The sequence below is a fragment of the Panthera pardus genome, unplaced genomic scaffold (genome assembly GCF_024362965.1).
Source record: "Panthera pardus isolate Hobbes unplaced genomic scaffold, ASM2436296v1 HiC_scaffold_13, whole genome shotgun sequence".
NCBI lineage: Eukaryota > Metazoa > Chordata > Mammalia > Carnivora > Felidae > Panthera > Panthera pardus.
Window position 1 is genome coordinate 145,300,658 of NW_026526688.1, and position 16,459 is coordinate 145,317,116.

A 16,459-nucleotide genomic window follows, 5' to 3' on the forward strand; every position below is an offset into this window, starting at 1 on the left:
TTAAGCAGGCTTCACGCTCAGGGTCAAACCCCATCCCGCCACCCTGGGTTCATGACCTGAGCACAATCAAGAGTTGGGATCTCAACCGACTGACCCACCCAGGCACCCCAGTGTCAGTTACTTATAAATGAAGTTTAGAAAATTGAACACAAATGTCAATTATATCTTTTTGTACACAAAGTACTCAGCTATTCACTTTTTGTGCTTCTACTGGTGACCCAACTTATTTGAGGTTTGAAGAAAAAATTCACTTTACGGCCATTTCCCTGCCAGCTTCATTAAATTGTCAATAATTGTTTGAAGACTCATTTAGCAAAAGCAATTAAATGAGACTCCTTGTTAAGATTGCTCTAAGAATGTAAATGCTTTTGAGGAGAGAAAATTGAGTAGTAGGGTAGAGAGGAGCTCTTTGTAACAAATGGCAATAAATATCAGTGACTCTTACACTGAGGGACAGAGGGAAACCCATACTTGGGAAAAGCATATTCCTGGGTAAATGAAACCCAAGCATATTCCTGGGTAAATGAAATGACAGCTATCATCAGGTAAAGTCAAGCATAAATTATAGTTTGACTTATCTGTGTAGCAAATTGAATGCCCAGGAGGAAAAACAATTTTTAAAAAGGCCAAGAAATATTCCTATAAATCATCAGATGATCCAGTAAAGATAGACTTTTTGCCCCTAAATGAAACAAACATTTTTTTTTTATTTTGAAATACTTTATTTTCAAGTTCTTTTCAAAAACAGCCATAAATATGTGAGCCTCTCTGTTATAAGACATAGAGAAACACTGCATATTTAACAATAAATAAGGCATTATGCCTTACAGGAAAGACATAAAATGTCCACAGGATATGTAGAACATTGTAGTTCCTAAAGCTTCAACATGAGAAATGTTGACCACATACTGTGACATCATTTCAATAAATAACAGCCATTCTTTTAAACAATTACAAAAATAGTTGTGCACATACATTCCCCCAGCCTGATAACAACCTCACTCTCTACTTGGATGCCCCAGCCACTGTCGCAGTGGCTGGTATGCTGTGGGTTCCTCAGAAGTATTAATTTAATGACTGGGTATATGTGCAAACCTTTACCTTCAAAGTAAATAAAAATCAGGGTTGAACTAAGCTGGGTTTAACATAAAATAAACAATAAAAATAACGGCACAGTGCCGCAAAGAGATTCAATCGCAGCCTATAATTACGTTGCATGTAAAATAGTGGCAGAGAATCTCTGAAAACCAGCCCACCAACAAATAAATAAATAAATAAATCGGAGGCTTCTCCTAAGAGACACTCAAAACGTATGAGACCCAATTCTGGTGGCACTGGGCGCTGACGATTCCACTTTTTCCTCTTTGATTCCTGTAAGGGCAAGGCCGGATTCAGGTGCAGCCACCAGTCTGCTTCCGCCTTCCTCTGGTCAGTTGGAGCTGCCCGATAATGAGAAAAATGTCATCCTTAGTACTGCTCAGGAAAGCTGGCTGGCACAGCACCCCTCTCCTGTCCCAACCGTGACGTTCCAGAGTTTTCTGAAGCTAGTTTCCCCAGCCTGGCATCTAAAGGCTACTGCCTACACTGTGTGGCAGAGACCTCTAAGCTCTTGGATGCTTTCATTTGGGAATGTAGGTGGAGCCTGTGGTCTCGGCTCAATTATTGGCTACAAACAGCCACAACGTGTTTCTCTCTGTCACACTGGGCCTCCCTTCAGCCTCATAGCAACCCCATATGGTAGTTACTACGGTTTACTCTTTTCCTGGGCATACAGAAGCTTTAGATTCATCATCATCATCGTCATCGTCATCATCCTTGGGTCACATGTCTGATAGGTGAAAGAATCCAGATTTGTTCCTAGTACAGTGTCACTACGAGGTGCCTGCTCTTCACCTCTAAGCTTTAGAGCCTATGTTGCACAACACCAAGGATTTTGCTTTGCAGACGTGAAGCCCAGAAGGAATGGGGGGGGGGGGGGGGGGCATGCCTATGTTTCTTAACAGGTGGAAAGCTTTTTAATGTAACTGACCAACACCAATAACTGTAATAAAAGCAGGTTTACCCACATTCGTTTGAATGGGGAGAAAGGGCACTAGAAATATTCTTCCCGCAACAAAGCGGATGAATAACCTGAACAGCAAATTTAGTGTGAAACAGATTTTTCAGTCCTTCAGCAAAGGACTGATCAAGTTTTCTTGATCAAACTTCCTGGACGCATTTGCCAGGATCCGTGACCAAGGACTCTAGCGGCACGCGTCAACAGAAAGCATAACTCACTTGCTTAGCATCTTTTCGATGATTCTCTTGACCATGGGGGCTTCGGGGTTGAGACAGGCTTCGTGTCCGTTCTTGAGAGTGGCTCTGCGGAGACAAGGCAGAGTCCCCGTTGGCGGGAGGCCGGGCCGCGGGGTGGGGGGCACGGGGGCGGGCGGGGGGAACGGCCAGGACGGCGGCAGCGCGGGGCGTCACTTACATGACTTCGGTGTGGGCGCAGTGGGGGCCGGACGGCGTCACCTTGACGCTCTGGATGTTCTTGAGGTGAATGCCCTGCACGGTCTGCAGGCACTGGCAGCGCAGCTCGGTGACGACGGGCGCCCCTGCGGGGAGAGCAGGCCGGGTGAGCGAGCGGCCCCGGGGCGCGCACCCCTCCCCCACCCCGTCCCCCCGCGGGCTCCGGGCCTCACCTGCGGCGCGCCGGGCGGCGGGGACCAGGAGCAGGAGCAGCAGCGCGGCGCCGAGGAGCCGGGGAGCGCGGGTCGCGGTGCGGGCCATGGGGCTCAGCTCGGGGAGTCGCGGCGGCGGTGGCTGGAGCTGGACGGCTAGCGGGAGGGCTGGCGGAGCGGACTCTGTGGCTCCCCGAGCCGGGAGAACCGCTTTTATCCCCTGTCGACTCGGTGCGGCGCGGCGCAGGGCGCAGTGGGGGGGCAGGGAAATTCCCGGCGCCCCGGGTCATTCCCGGGTGCAGAAGGTTCGCGCGGCCCCGCCCCCGGGGTGGAGGGGGACCCGCCCGCGGGTGCCGGCGACTCAGAGACCGTTGTCCGCCCCAATGCGCAAAGGGGGCGTGAGTGGCCGCCCGGCGGCGGCTGCCACCGCGGGGGAGGGTGCGGCGACCGTGGGCGCCCAGGGATCCCCGGGCGCTGGGAGAGGAGCTGGGGGCGGATCTGTGAGCCCGGGACAGGGGTGGCGCGGCAGTTTTGGAGGGAGAGTTCTGCCTCGTTAGTGATCAGATTTGGGGGAATTAAGGATAGCGAGGGGGTAAATTTTGCTTAGCTCTCTACCTTCCGTCTCTGTATATTCTGTCTCTGAATTCCGTCTTGCACAGGTCCTACGCCTGAAAGGAATGCTGTCAAAAATACAGCCAGCGTCTCGGATTCCAGAGAAAAATGTTCAAACTGTTTCTCTTGTATATTCTCAAACCACACTTAGATTACCTTGGTTATGTTTTCCATTTGGTGGGAATAAGAATCAGTGTCTAGAGTCGATTCCAGTGTGGATTTCAGTGAAAGGAGAGGGCTGTAACATGACCTTTTTGTTCTTCTTTTGTATACTGCTGAACTTCCTTGTACTCCAAAATGTTGGAATGCCCTAAATCCCGGAAAATCTCTTTTTCCATGCATGAGAGGTTCAAATTTGAGCTATGGAATACGGGACCGGCCATCAGTCTCAAGCTGGAGAGGGGCAAGTTGGCCAGGCTCCCGGAATTCACGAGTTCTGGTCTTTCCGGGAACAAAGCAGCACAAGGTCCCCAGTGAGCGGGTACCTGCTGTGTGGCACCCTCACATGAACCGCCACATCACCCTCAAAAATCCGTTACCACACAACCCTCAGGGCTGGTCTCCCTTTCTCTAGCAACAGTGACTTGTCTGTTTTCGTACTAGGAATTTCAGTCTCTGAAGCTGACACCTTTGCTATTTTTTCACCAGAAGTTTTAGAGAAATCTGACGAATTCAATATTAGGTAGAGAGGGTTTAAGTGTAATTCTCCAGGTTGGATTCAGACCTCTTGGACACGTGGAATCCCATGCGGGAAGGGGGGAACAAACAAGAATGACCTCTGGCCCAGAGATGGGTATGTAGGAACAGGGCTCCCAGACTGCCCAGCTTAGTGGGTAAGAGCCTGCTCCCGGCAGCTGGCCACTGAGCCCTTAGCGAAACCACCTATCACCTGCAAGTTGTTAAACATTTCTCTGTCCACACCAAGATAGTTATGAGAAATGAGTCAACATTTGTGAGAGGTGGTGCAGATTAAACACTTTATAAATGTTCATTAAGTGAGTGGAATAACTTTTCCCAGCATTGCCCAAACAGAAACTCAACCCGTTGTAAATCCTTCCATAAAGAAAAAAAAAACAATTGTAATGGAAAGGTTCACTCCCCAATTTTTCTTTTCACATTTAAAATGTTCTGTATTAGTGGGAATGCAAGCTGGTGCAGCCACTCTGGAAAACAGTATGGAGGTTCCTCAAAAAACTAAAAATAGAACTACCCTACAACCCAGCAATTGCACTACTAGGCATTTATCCAAGGGATACAGGTGTGCTGTTTTGAAGAGGCACATGCACCCCCATGTTTATAGCAGCACTATCAACAATAGCCAAAGTATGGAAAGAGCCCAAATGTCCGTTGATGGATGAATGGATAAAGAAGAGGTGAGATATATATATATATATATATATATATACAATGGCATATTACTCGGCAATCAAAAAGAATGAAATCTTGCCATTTGCAACTACATGAGTATTATGCTAAGTGAAATTAGTCAGAGAAAGACAAATATCACATGACTTCACTCATATGAGGACTTTAGGAGACAAAACAGATGAACATAAGGGAAGGGAAACAAAAATAATATAAAAACAGGGAGGGGGGCAAAACAGAAGAGACTCATAAATATGGAGAACAAACTGAGGGTTACTGGAGGGATTGTGGGGGGGGGGGGGGATGGGCTAAATGGTTAAGGGGCCCTAAGGAATCTACTCCTGAAATCATTGTTGCACTATATGTTAACTAATTTGGATGTAAATTTAAAATTTGTAATGTAAATTTGGATGTAAAAAAATTAAAAAATAAAATTAAAAAAATAATAAAATAATAAACAGCAAACACAGGACAAAGGCAAAAAAATAAAAAAAAGACGAAGTAATTTCAATTCATGTGTAAAAATGAAAATGAGCATATTCACCTTAAAAGACTAAAACAGAGATACCTGGCTACCTCAGTTGGAAGAGTATTGGACTCTTGATCTCAGAGCCTGAGCTCGAGCCCCAAGTTGAGGGTAGAGTTTACTTTTAAAAAATAAAAAGGAAAACCAACTACCACAAGAATAGACAAAGACAAGAACAAAAATTTCTTTCTCCCTTTTCTCTTCCTTTTCTTCTTTTCCTTCTCTTCCTTTTCTTCCTCTCCTTTTTCTTCTTTTTAAATACTTACTTGTTGAATCTCTCCCTCTTGGGGAGAAATAGTTACTCTAACATGGCAATGAAAACGAAATCCATCAGATGTTGTAAACCAATTGTTTCCTACACACTCAAAACTCAAAGCTACACAGTTCTCCAAGTAATTGTGAACATTTTTCCTCACTAATTTTGCTTTAGTTTTTAAAAAAAGTCATGAAAGTGTGAAATAGGGACAAAATTCGGGAAAACAGAAGGTGTTGAGTGAATATAGGGTAAAACGAAGTTATATGCAGGGATCCTGTGCTATCATGAGAACTAAGACTTTCAGGAACTTTTGAAGGGGGAGCAATAGCCTATGGATGTTGCTTAGTTAATTACATACTGTATTTCATTTGCTGTGAAGTACTACTAGTGAATGTAAAATTATCTGTACCCTTATAAATGAAAATATCTTGTCTATTGCAGATCAAAATATTTTAGCCCCCCCCCCCCCCAAAAAAAAATGTTCTGTATTAGGCTTCCTGAAAGGAAGGCACAACTGTACTCTACCAGGAGATACACTTACCCGGGAGTTTTCAATTTTCCAATTTTACTGTTGAGCTCTACCACTGATTTAGTTTGTGGTCCTAGTTCCAATCACTTCATCTATAAAAAGGAGTTTGACTTAAAGACTCTTCATCGCATTTGTTGGAAAAGATGACTATCTTTAAAGACATTCTAGCCTTTGTCAGTATGTTCCTGACAGGAAAAACTAGGGAAATTGAAAGATCAAAATTTGTGTTAAGCAGTAAGAAGGGAGAACAAAAAATCCTGAAAGTTGTAAATATGAGACTAGCTTATGAGTAATTGAGTCTGTGTGGGTCTCCCCTTGTTATATATAAATTGTGCTCTGGGATTTGATGTGAAACTGGCCAGTAATCCAAAAGCATTCTTTAAAACTTGAAAGGTGCATTGCTTTGTTTTCTACTTGTAAATGTAAGACAGCCTCATTTTATGAAGTTTATAAAATCAGAAAGTCATGAAGAGACTATTTTTTCTATAATCTCTTAACTTTTGTTTGTTCTGCAGAATAAACTTTAACAAAGTCGCTGAAAATTTGAGTTTTTATTCAACAAACATAGTAGCTAATGAATAAGAGTCTACAGGATTCTGAGTAAATACGAAACAGACCACTTCCTTTATTTAGTTGCCACATACTATGGGTTAGTTACTAAGCCTCTGCACCTACTCCAAGGTGCAGCACATTTATTTTGTGCTTAATTGCAGGTGCTTTTCTAAGGGTTTTTACAAATATTGACTCATTCAATCTTCCAAACAACCCTGTGAAATAGATATTATTATGGGACTTTAAGGTTATGTTTATGGGGCTTTAAGTTTACAAATATAAAAACTAAAGCGAAGAGAGGTTAAGTAACTTTCCCAAAGTCACAGGATATTGAGTCCAGCACTCACACTCAGAGAGAATGGCTTTTAACCATAATGCTATGATAAAGATGCTCTGTGATACACAGTTAAGAATTCCTAGAGAGGAGTGATTTAACAAAATCAAAAACAAAAACAAAAAAAACACTGTTATCCTCCTAGCCGAGTGGTTCAAATTTAATATTTTAAACTGTGAGCACAGCAAAATGATCATACATCTTGCATGGTTTTGTTTCACTAATAGCATAATTCTCTCCTGTTATAACCTGTTCATATACGTTGTTGCATTTTCTTAAATTGTCCAATTCCGAAAACCAAGTAATTTGAACGTGGAGAAATCTGGTAAACCTCCCCTTAACTAAAGGATAAAGGTTAATGGTGTCACTTGGTATTAAGTGGATATCATGTACCTCCTGATATGATATGATGAAAAGGGCACTTCAGCTCTTTGGTACTTTCCCCCAGAGTTTGTAACTCTATCTAGCCATGAGAAAACATCCTTTAAACCTAAATTGAGGAATATTAAATAGCTGACTAGAACTCTTCAAAAACGTCAAAGTCATGACAAATAAGGAAAGACTCAGAGACTGTCACAGTTCAGAGGGAAGTGGGGGACATAACTCACTGAGGGTGGCATCCTGGGTTGGGTCCTGGAGCAGAAAGTGGACAATAAGTGGAAAATCTGGTGAAGTCCAATCAAGTCTGGAGTTTTCATTAATAGTAGTAATAATGTGCCATGTGGCTCTGTCGGTTAAGTGTCCAACTTCGGCTCAGGTCATGATGTGCAAGTTCGTGGGTTCGAGCCCCTCAAAGGGCTCTGTGCTGACAGCTCAGAGCTGGAGCCTGCTTTGGATTCTATGTCTCCCTGTCTGCCCCTCTCCCACTCACGCTCTGTCTCTCTCTTTCTCTCTCTCTCTCACAAATGAATAAACTTAAAATAATAATAATAATGTGCCAATTTTGGTTTCTTAAGCTTTGGCAAATGTTCCCTGTTAATGTCAAGTGTTTGCAACCCGGGAAACTGAGTGAAGGGTGCACAGAAACTGTACTATTTTTACAAATTTTGTGAACTTAAAATTACTTCAAAATAAAAAGATCATTTTTTAAAAAAGTTTGTTCTCTGTATCAATTTCGAACACCACCAAAATGAAATCAGTGGACATGCATGCTTTACTGGTAGCTTCTTAAAGAAAAGTGAATGTTTGTTGAGTTCGTATTTGCTCAGGTATGAAAATCTGAAATATCTGCTACCCCGGTTTGAACATTTCATCATGTTTTATAGGCTCAAATAGTTGGGCTTCAGCACAAGTCATACTGTACAAATCTCTCAACTTCATGTAAATAAAAAAAAAAACAACAAAGGGGGTGCCTGGGTGGCTCAGTCAGTTGGGCGTCCGTCCAAATTGAGCTCAGCTCATGATTTCAAGTCTCGTGAGTTCGAGCACGCATTGGGCTCTGTGCTGACAGCTTAGAGCCTGGAGCCTGCTTCAGATTCTGTGTCTTCCTCTTTCTCTGATCCTCACCAGCTCACACTCTGTCTCTGTCTGTCTCTCTCTCTCTCTCAAAAATAAACACTTTAAAAAAATTTTTTAAAAACAGAAAAAGAAAAACAGAAAGTGTTTTTGCTGTAATGATCTCCAGACTGACCTAAAACTGACGTAAACGAGGGTGTTCAGGGACATCAGAAACTCCAATTTATCTACAGAAGCTGCCAAAACAAACAAACAAAAAAAAGTAGAAGTAAATGGAGCATGTCAAGAAGCAGCAAACACTTGTGGCTTGTGCAGAATTAAACTTCCAGGAACGATTTAATGCCGCTTGTTCTTGAAAATGAGGTAAAAAGGAAAAGGTTCCTTTTTGGTTGTTATTTTTTCTGTAATATGCCACTTAAATCCATGAAATCTTTCTCAACCAAAATGCAGAAATATTTATAAGCACAGGACTGCTACGGCCTACTACAACGAACAAATCCATTCTCTTGTTTGACTGTGTGCTTCTCTGAGTCAATTACTTCCGCAAGAGTTAAACATCAAGGTTTTATGCACATTCGTTTTTTTTTAAGTTTATTTTGAGAGAGACAGACAGAGTGAGTGGGGGAGGGGCAGGGAGAGATGGGGAGAGAGAATCTCAAGCAGGCAGGGAGGAGGGGGGGCGGTTGGTGGGTTCTGGAACTCATGAACCTTGAGATGATGACCTGAGCTGAAACCAAGAGCCGGATGCTTAACCAACTGAGCCACTCAGGTGCCCCTTTGTGCACATTGCTTTAAACCAATACAAGCAAGACTCTTAAGAAATGGAAGAGTCTTTTTTCAAAAATGGATGCTTTGGTGGTTAAATTCCATTTGCCCCCAGTACTTCTTACCAATCTTTCGGAATCAACAATTAGTAAAATCTAGGATGTTACATCATCTAGGCCCACTGTTTTACCCTGGTAAACGCACGCAACCAGCTGCGTGCAGGTATACATTTACAAGTCCTCGCCATAGCTGCGCCAGACGCCTTTTTGCCGCAAAGTTTCTCTGTCACTGCTGTGGAAAATCTCTTGCCAATTTGGGACAGGAGGCAACGATAAATATTTCCTCCTCTTTCATGTTTTAGGCAGATACTGTACATGACTTCTCACAAGATCCCCAGGAGGACTGAACCCAGATGCCTACGCTCTGTTTCACTCTTCCCAGTTCTCCCGTCCCAGCCTTGGGAACATTTCCTCGAATAAATCTGCCTGTATGGTGAGCTGATGACTCAGGTTCTGCTTTGGGGGCGGGGGGGGGGGGGGGGGGGAGGGCAGGTGGGCACCCAGGCTGAGACACTGCTGCCCATGCTGATTGGCAAGCAGGAAAGGGCATAGCTTGCCTAAAATGATCTCTTCTGATGTAATAATTCTGGCTCTGAGGGGAGAAGAGTGACCATGTCTGAACATGGTATTAAATTCCTGGATCCATTCACCGTACAGGCCAAAGGCATTAGTGTGTACCAGGAATCGGGCCAACCTCTCTATTCAGTCTCCTCAGATACGGTGTGTTGGGCTCCTCTTTCTCTTTTCCCTGGTAACACACCCTAGTTTCACCTGCTCTCAATCCATGAAGTTCAGGGGATGACCCATTTCTCAGTTCCTTCCTGTTGGGGCCCACCCTTAAGCCCTGCTGATTGACTCAGAGATGGGCAAGTCACCTAAGCCCTTTCAAATGAGAAGCAATCCTTAGAATTTTTGTTGAAATAATTGAAAAAGAAGTCCTTAATTCTTCCTAGGGCTGCTAAACTGGCAACATGGGACCCAGAGGTGAGCCAGTGCTTGGGGAGAGTCTGTCTGAGAATGAAACTGGCCCAGAGGAAGGCACATGACATGGGAGAAAATTACAAAGGACGTTGTTTGGGCACCCATGGCCTCTAGGTGGCTCTGATTTATTTGTGGATGCTATCTATGTAAGCCAACATTCCCTTCCTGCCTACCTGATTCCTTCCTTCCTTCCTTCCTTCCTTCCTTCCTTCCTTCCTTCCTTCCTCTCTCTTTCTCTCTTTCTTTCACACCATTTAAATTAGGTATCTGTCTCTTGCTAGTCTGGCTTAACACCATTCATCTGTCATATTTCTGCTACAGATAACTTGCCAACACAAGTAGTTCTATTTACTCTATTTTTAACCCACTTATCCATTTATTCCTTCAACATTTACCTACCACTTACAAGCTAAGGAATAAATTAGGCTTCATAGAGGGAAAAAGATATTCTCTGTCACTACCAAACTCACAGTCTATAGAAGGAAGACAAAAAGATAAGGAGTTGCCTGGATACGATACATGGCGATGCACAGAACTTTATAGACACTCAGAGGAGGCGGGGGGCTCTGATTCCCTTTCTTGGAAGGGTGGGAGCTGTCAGAGAAAACATTCTGGAGGAGGGTGCTACCTAAGGTGAGTGGGTAGGGGACCCATTCCAGAAACAGAGGACCAAATAAGCAAAGACATGGAAGCTGGAAGCAGTGTGGTATGACATGACTACAAAAATAAGCAGTTTATTTTTTTAGGTTGGAGTTTAACATTGAAGCAGGAAGTGCAGAGAGAACAGGAATTTAGGCCCGGCCCAGAGGTGTCTGCTTGTCACTCAGGAACCATTTCAAATGTCACTTCCATCAGAAAGTTCATAACGCTGTCCAAGGGATTATCTTGGCCCTTGGATACAGATCATGTTGTTGGGAACCACTGGTTTACCTACTCCTATGTTGGATTATGTATTCTGCAAAGAAGCTATCATATCTCATTTCTCTTTGCATCCCATCTCCAGTATGAGTGTGGTTCATATAAAGTATTTGACTAATGTTTTTGAAACAATGCATGAATAAATGGTTTCAGGCCACTGTTTCATGTAACCAATGTGTCCTGACGTTGGGACATCAGGGAACCATCTTTGAAGGATTGCCAACAGCTTAGATTTCCTTACTTTTGCCTCTTTTGACACTCAGCATCTGAGTAAAACCTTTCTGGGGACATGGGTGAACCCAGATGAGCCAGAATTTAAATTACAGTGTAAGAATTGAAGAGTATCTTATCTGGGGGAGCCAGAGAAATGAGTCTGAACCAAATTCTCTAGAAAATTCTGAGGCCATGGTCTGCCAACATGTCCAAAAAACACAAGTAGGACCCACAAATATATTCAAAGCCAGAGCACCGGAACCATGTCAGGAATTAAGCAAAGGAGGTCCAGGTTGACTGCCACATATGGAGTTGGAATGTGTTTGACCTTTATAGACCATCTGCTTCATGATAGATGGGCAGGTCCATTTAATTAAAGGTACAAGATCTGGGCAGAAAGTGAATGGATAATTGCTATTTACCTCATGTATTTTTTTTTTTTTTGATCCATCTATGTGTGCTAGGCACAGTGACAGTTATACTAGGAGATATGACATTGGATGAAGTCAGTTTCTAACATAAATTTATTTATCCTGTCTGCTTTCTTCTGCAATGTAAGATCACTCATTTTTCTGTTGCTGACATGATCATCTGATGGTATGATCAGTCTACAAATACTTAAAATCATTCAGTAAACACTGAGAACCATTTGATACATTAGTTTTTGTCAGATTTTTTGAGGTTTATTGGTTCTTAAAATGTTTTTATAAATTGCTTTTTGTCTCCATTTTCTTAAAATTGTTTCCTGAACTTTCCAGAAGCGGTGCTCAGTAAATGAATGACATCATGATCATATAGAGTAACAGGAAGAAATACAGGCTTGCCAAAATTGCAAAAGAATAAGGAAGTGAAAAAAGTTTTCTTAGAAATAATCACACAAGGAATTTGTTTGGGAGATGAAAACACCATCATGACATTATGGTATTATGAAAACAAAATTTAGGAAGTCAAAAGATGAATGTATAAAGCATAAAAAACAAAACTGCACGCATGGCATAAAGATACAGATTTCAACTTAGGAAATGTATGAATCATCATAAAAACTAGATATTGAGCACGCTGTCCACAGTATTTTCCAATATTCACTAGCTACAATATTCCAGTATTCATTACCTAACATTTTTTGGCCCGAAATATTTTGTTTTTATCTTTTCCTTCTAGGCTCTGTCCATATACTCAGGTAATCTGGGAGACAGAGGATTCTGAATAATAGTTATTTCAAAGGGGTCGTTCGGCTGATGTGTGACTGTGCTAGTTCATTGATTGATACTCCCGAAGTAGTTGAGGATGTTAAAGAAATATGAGATACAGTTAAATATGGTGGGAATTATGGTAGAAGTGGAGAAAGGGTGGCTTGGTTGTGTGTACTTTAATTATGTGTATGTTACACATCGGCTGTGAATATCTGCAGTCAAATCATGTGTAATGAGTATGATTTATAGCATCTCTGTGTGATGGAAGGGTGCGGTTGGACAGATGAAGGGGGCAGATTTCCTGATAGCTATAGATGTGGCTCTAACTAAAAAATCATACCAAGGCGTCTGGGTGGCTCAGTAAGTTAAGCGTCTGACTTCGGCCCAGGTCTTGTTGGTTGAGCGTGAGTTCGAGCCCCCTGTTGGGCTCTGTGCTGCCAGCTCAGAGCCTGGAGCCTGCTTCAGATTCTACGTCTCCCTGTCTCTGCCCCCGCCCTGCTCATGCTCTGTCTCTCTCTATCTCAAAAATAAATAAACATTAAAAATTTTTTAAAAATCATGCAAATCATCAATAGGGTAAATGGCATGAAGGTGTTGTAATGTCTATGAATGACTGGGCGAAATCTCTGGGCCTCACAAAGTCAGGTGAGGGAAAACAGAGTCTTTAATGTTGAACCCACTTTCTCTTGGCAAGATGCCTTATCCAGCACCCCACTGCACCTCTGTGTCGTAGCACTAACTGCATTCCTGTTTCCATGTAGTTAATAAATATAAACCAACATTTCTTTAGCATCTACTCTGCTAGGCATTTTTCTGGAAGAGAGAATGAAGAGAAGGCAAGATCCTTATTCCCTGATCTAAAAGAAGGAGCAGATAAATAATTGCAATGGAGTCTAATCACTTTTCTATTGGTGAGATGGATAAACTGCTTTATTGCCTTTTTTCCCCACTGATCCCATCTTCATCCTTAGAATTACTGCAACAAGAAAACTGATTCTCCCACACAGCTGATAAGAGCTGATTCCTCCAACTCTGCTTTCAAGTTTTACTATCTCTTATGGCAACCCTGGCTAATAAGAGCCTAATGCCCACGTGTCTGCTTCAGCAAAGAGATAAACATTTCACAAGGTTACAGCCAAAGTTCCTTTCTTCTCCTTGTTTTCTTTACTGAGTAAACAGTTTCGCCAGGCTCCCAATCACCAAATCTCCTGAATGTTTTATAATCTTATACTTTTATAATTTTAGAATCTTATATGCTGGTTGATAAGCATTGTGGTTTTGTTATTTGATTTTCTTTTAGCTGTTACCATGAATGGAAAATACAACTTGTATCTGTCATGTTAATCTTTTTAATTTATTTTTATTTTTTTTTAATATTTATTTATTTTTGAGAGACACAAACAGGACACAAGTGGAAGAGGGACAGAGAGAGATGGGGACATAGAATCTGAAGCAGCCTTCAGGCTCTGAGCTGTCAGCACAGAGCCCAACGTGGGGCTCGAACCCATGAGCCGTGAGATCATGACCTGAGCCGAAGTTGGACGCTTAACCGACAGAGCCACCCTGGTACCCCTGTCATGTTAAACTTTTTTCTAATCTACAGTCGTCCCCGTTTATCCACAGGGGGTACATTCTAAGCCCCCCAGTGGCTGTCTGAAACCATGGAGGGTACTGAACCCTATATATGCCATTTTCTCCTATACATACATAACTATGATAAAGTTTAACTTACAAATCTGGCACAGTAAGAGATTAACAACAATAATGAAATAGAACAATCACTAACAATATATTGCAAGAAAAGTTATCTGAATGTGGTCTCTCGAAATATTGCATTGTATTCATCCTACTTCTTGTGATGATGTGAGATGATAAAATGCCTGCATAATGAGATGAAGTGAGGTGAATGACATAGGCATTGTGATATAGCATTGGGCTACTATTGGCCTTCTGCCCATAAGTCAGGAGAACCATCTGCTTTCACAGTTTTCAGACCACGGGTGACAGTGGGTAATTGAAACCAAGGAACACAAAACCACAGAAAGGGATGACTGCTCTGGTTATCTGCACCCAAACTTTGAGTTGTGGTTCTGTGCAGGGAAAGTTCTGGCTTGTTGGACATGTTCTTAATGGTTCCTTGTACAAGTCAAGGATGTGGCCACTACTGCTTGGAAATGATATGTGCTTTGAAAGCAAAACTCCAAGAAAAAGGGAAGAGTAACTTTAACTCGTTAGATCCCAATTCTGAGTCAGACCCCTGATGGCTCCCCCTTGTAAGTGACACTTACCTTTCCCAGTTCCCTGTGAGGTGGATATTACTGCCTTTGTTTTTCAGACGAGAAAACTGAGAGACCCAGGTCACAGAGTCAAAACTCTGTAGTCAAGATTGTCTTATACAAAACCCCACTGGGCTAAATAAAGCCAGCGACTTCAAGGATAAGGAAAAGAACTGTAGGCAAAGGAGAAATAGGTATCAAACCACCAATTAAATTTACAAAATGTGTTTACTTTTCCCCAGCCCCCCTAGGAAGTAAGGTATTTTCTGCTCTCAGTTTATTTTACATTAGGGACCAAACCAGGATAGCAAGGCTGACGCTCAATGGGGAGTGAGTATAAGGAAGAGCCCCAAGCTGAAAAAGACAGAAAATCTCAACAATCCAGACAGTTGCCTCTCTGGCCTTACATCTTCCCCTTGAAATCTGATCCTCATGGGGTTCCCAGAGACACCAGCCCCAGGTCAGCCCTCGAGAATGAGAGCAAAAGCAGACCACAGGCAAGGAGAGTTAACTATCCAGCTGGCCCTGAGCTTCCCATCCCTCTCCAAGTATCTTGAGAAGCATTAATTAGCGTATGGACTCCAACACGAAATGGTAAAACTTGAGTCTTTAACCAAAGAACTAGAGCAATATTTTATTCATTCATTCATTCATTCATTCATTCATTTTATAACAATGTTTTAAAACGACAAGTTATGATACATTAATGGGTTGTGAAATACTTCACAAGCTTGTCGCCAAATGTCTCAAAAATGGATAAAGGAGGATAGTATAGAAAACGAAATATCAAACACATTGTACAAAGGAAATGTAAGTATTGTATTGTGAACTTGTGTTAGGGGTATGTGTATGTGTGTAAATACATAAACACACACACAGTGGATACATGCACACACAATATTTATAAATATGTAAGTGAATGCTTAATCTCCTGAGTTTGACACCTTTCTGTGACCAAGGAAAAATTTATTACCCCAGGACTTGGTTTCTTCCATGTAAGATTGAGATAGGAACCCTCCCTAACAATAAAGTAATTCCCATTTCCTTATAATTGTGTGCAGTGAGAATTTATTGAAAATTAGCAGTTCACCTTGCAACCAATATCCAATAACTAATATTTTGGAAAAAAAAAAACAGGGTAGTTTTGAGTGGCAAAATTACAGTTGTTTAAAAATTTTTCCTTATAGTTTCCACTATGTTTTCTACGTTATCCGTAACGAGCATGTGTTCATTGTTTTTTATAATAAGAAAAAATATGGATGTATCTTTTAAAACAACTAAACCCTCAGTGCTCCATGTACTGAAAAGGAAACTGTGGTGGTTTTTTTTTTTTTTTTTTTTTCTTACCACAAAGGCCTTCAAAGGGAAAAAAAAAACAATACATTTAAAACTGCAGAGCAACTTTCAAGAGCAAAATATCTTTTGGTGGTTTTGGTTTGGTTTTGTTGATAAGGTCCATGACTGTGCAGTAAGTGTATAGTTTGTATATTTTCTGCAGGAAAAAAAAAAAAAAAGTTTGAGTGCATTGAATCCTTATCATTCCGTAAATATTTCAACAGCGGGAGCTACAGCAAACAAATTGCTGCCTGAATAGGAAAGTTTTTTCCCAACACCATTGCTGATAAAGGCGGCCACTTGAAAGTGTTCTCTGGCAATTTCGAAGGAAGGATTTGCAAGGCCTCTGCATGGGTTGACTTTGCAAAATTTGTTTTAGTCCTTTGAGTCCCACTTAACTGACTCTAACTAAGTATATTGTTGGAGG

At 41.9% G+C, this 16,459-nt stretch overlaps 1 protein-coding gene and 1 long non-coding RNA gene across 2 annotated transcripts in view; one reads left to right on the top strand and one right to left on the bottom strand.

Moving 5' to 3' along the window:
- Positions 1 to 1,189: 1,189 nt before the first annotated feature.
- LOC128772516 (growth-regulated alpha protein-like) lies at positions 1,190 to 2,901 on the bottom strand. The gene is made up of 4 exons (XM_053901486.1): positions 2,685 to 2,901; positions 2,474 to 2,597; positions 2,278 to 2,361; positions 1,190 to 1,439 (listed from the first exon to the last, which is right to left on the bottom strand). Exons 1-4 carry the CDS (start codon positions 2,770 to 2,772, stop codon positions 1,430 to 1,432), a joined length of 306 nt encoding a protein of 101 aa, XP_053757461.1. The 5' UTR covers positions 2,773 to 2,901; the 3' UTR covers positions 1,190 to 1,429.
- The window catches only part of LOC109277750 (uncharacterized), a 29,385-nt gene continuing 15,429 nt past the window's right edge, over positions 2,504 to 16,459 (top strand). The window contains exon 1 of the long non-coding RNA XR_002085304.2: positions 2,504 to 2,617. This is a non-coding gene — a long non-coding RNA (uncharacterized LOC109277750). The remainder of the gene's footprint in view (positions 2,618 to 16,459) is intronic.

Bases quoted from the DNA above. Each gene is read 5' to 3' on its own strand.
- LOC128772516 (XM_053901486.1), bottom strand. From the start codon at position 2,772: ATGGCCCGCACCGCGACCCGCGCTCCCCGGCTCCTCGGCGCCGCGCTG. The intron at 2,598-2,684 runs GTGAGGCCCGGA...CTCTCCCCGCAG, and splicing joins CGCCGCCCGGCGCGCCGCAG to GGGCGCCCGTCGTCACCGAG. The intron at 2,362-2,473 runs GTAAGTGACGCC...TTGTCTCCGCAG, and splicing joins TGCGCCCACACCGAAGTCAT to AGCCACTCTCAAGAACGGAC.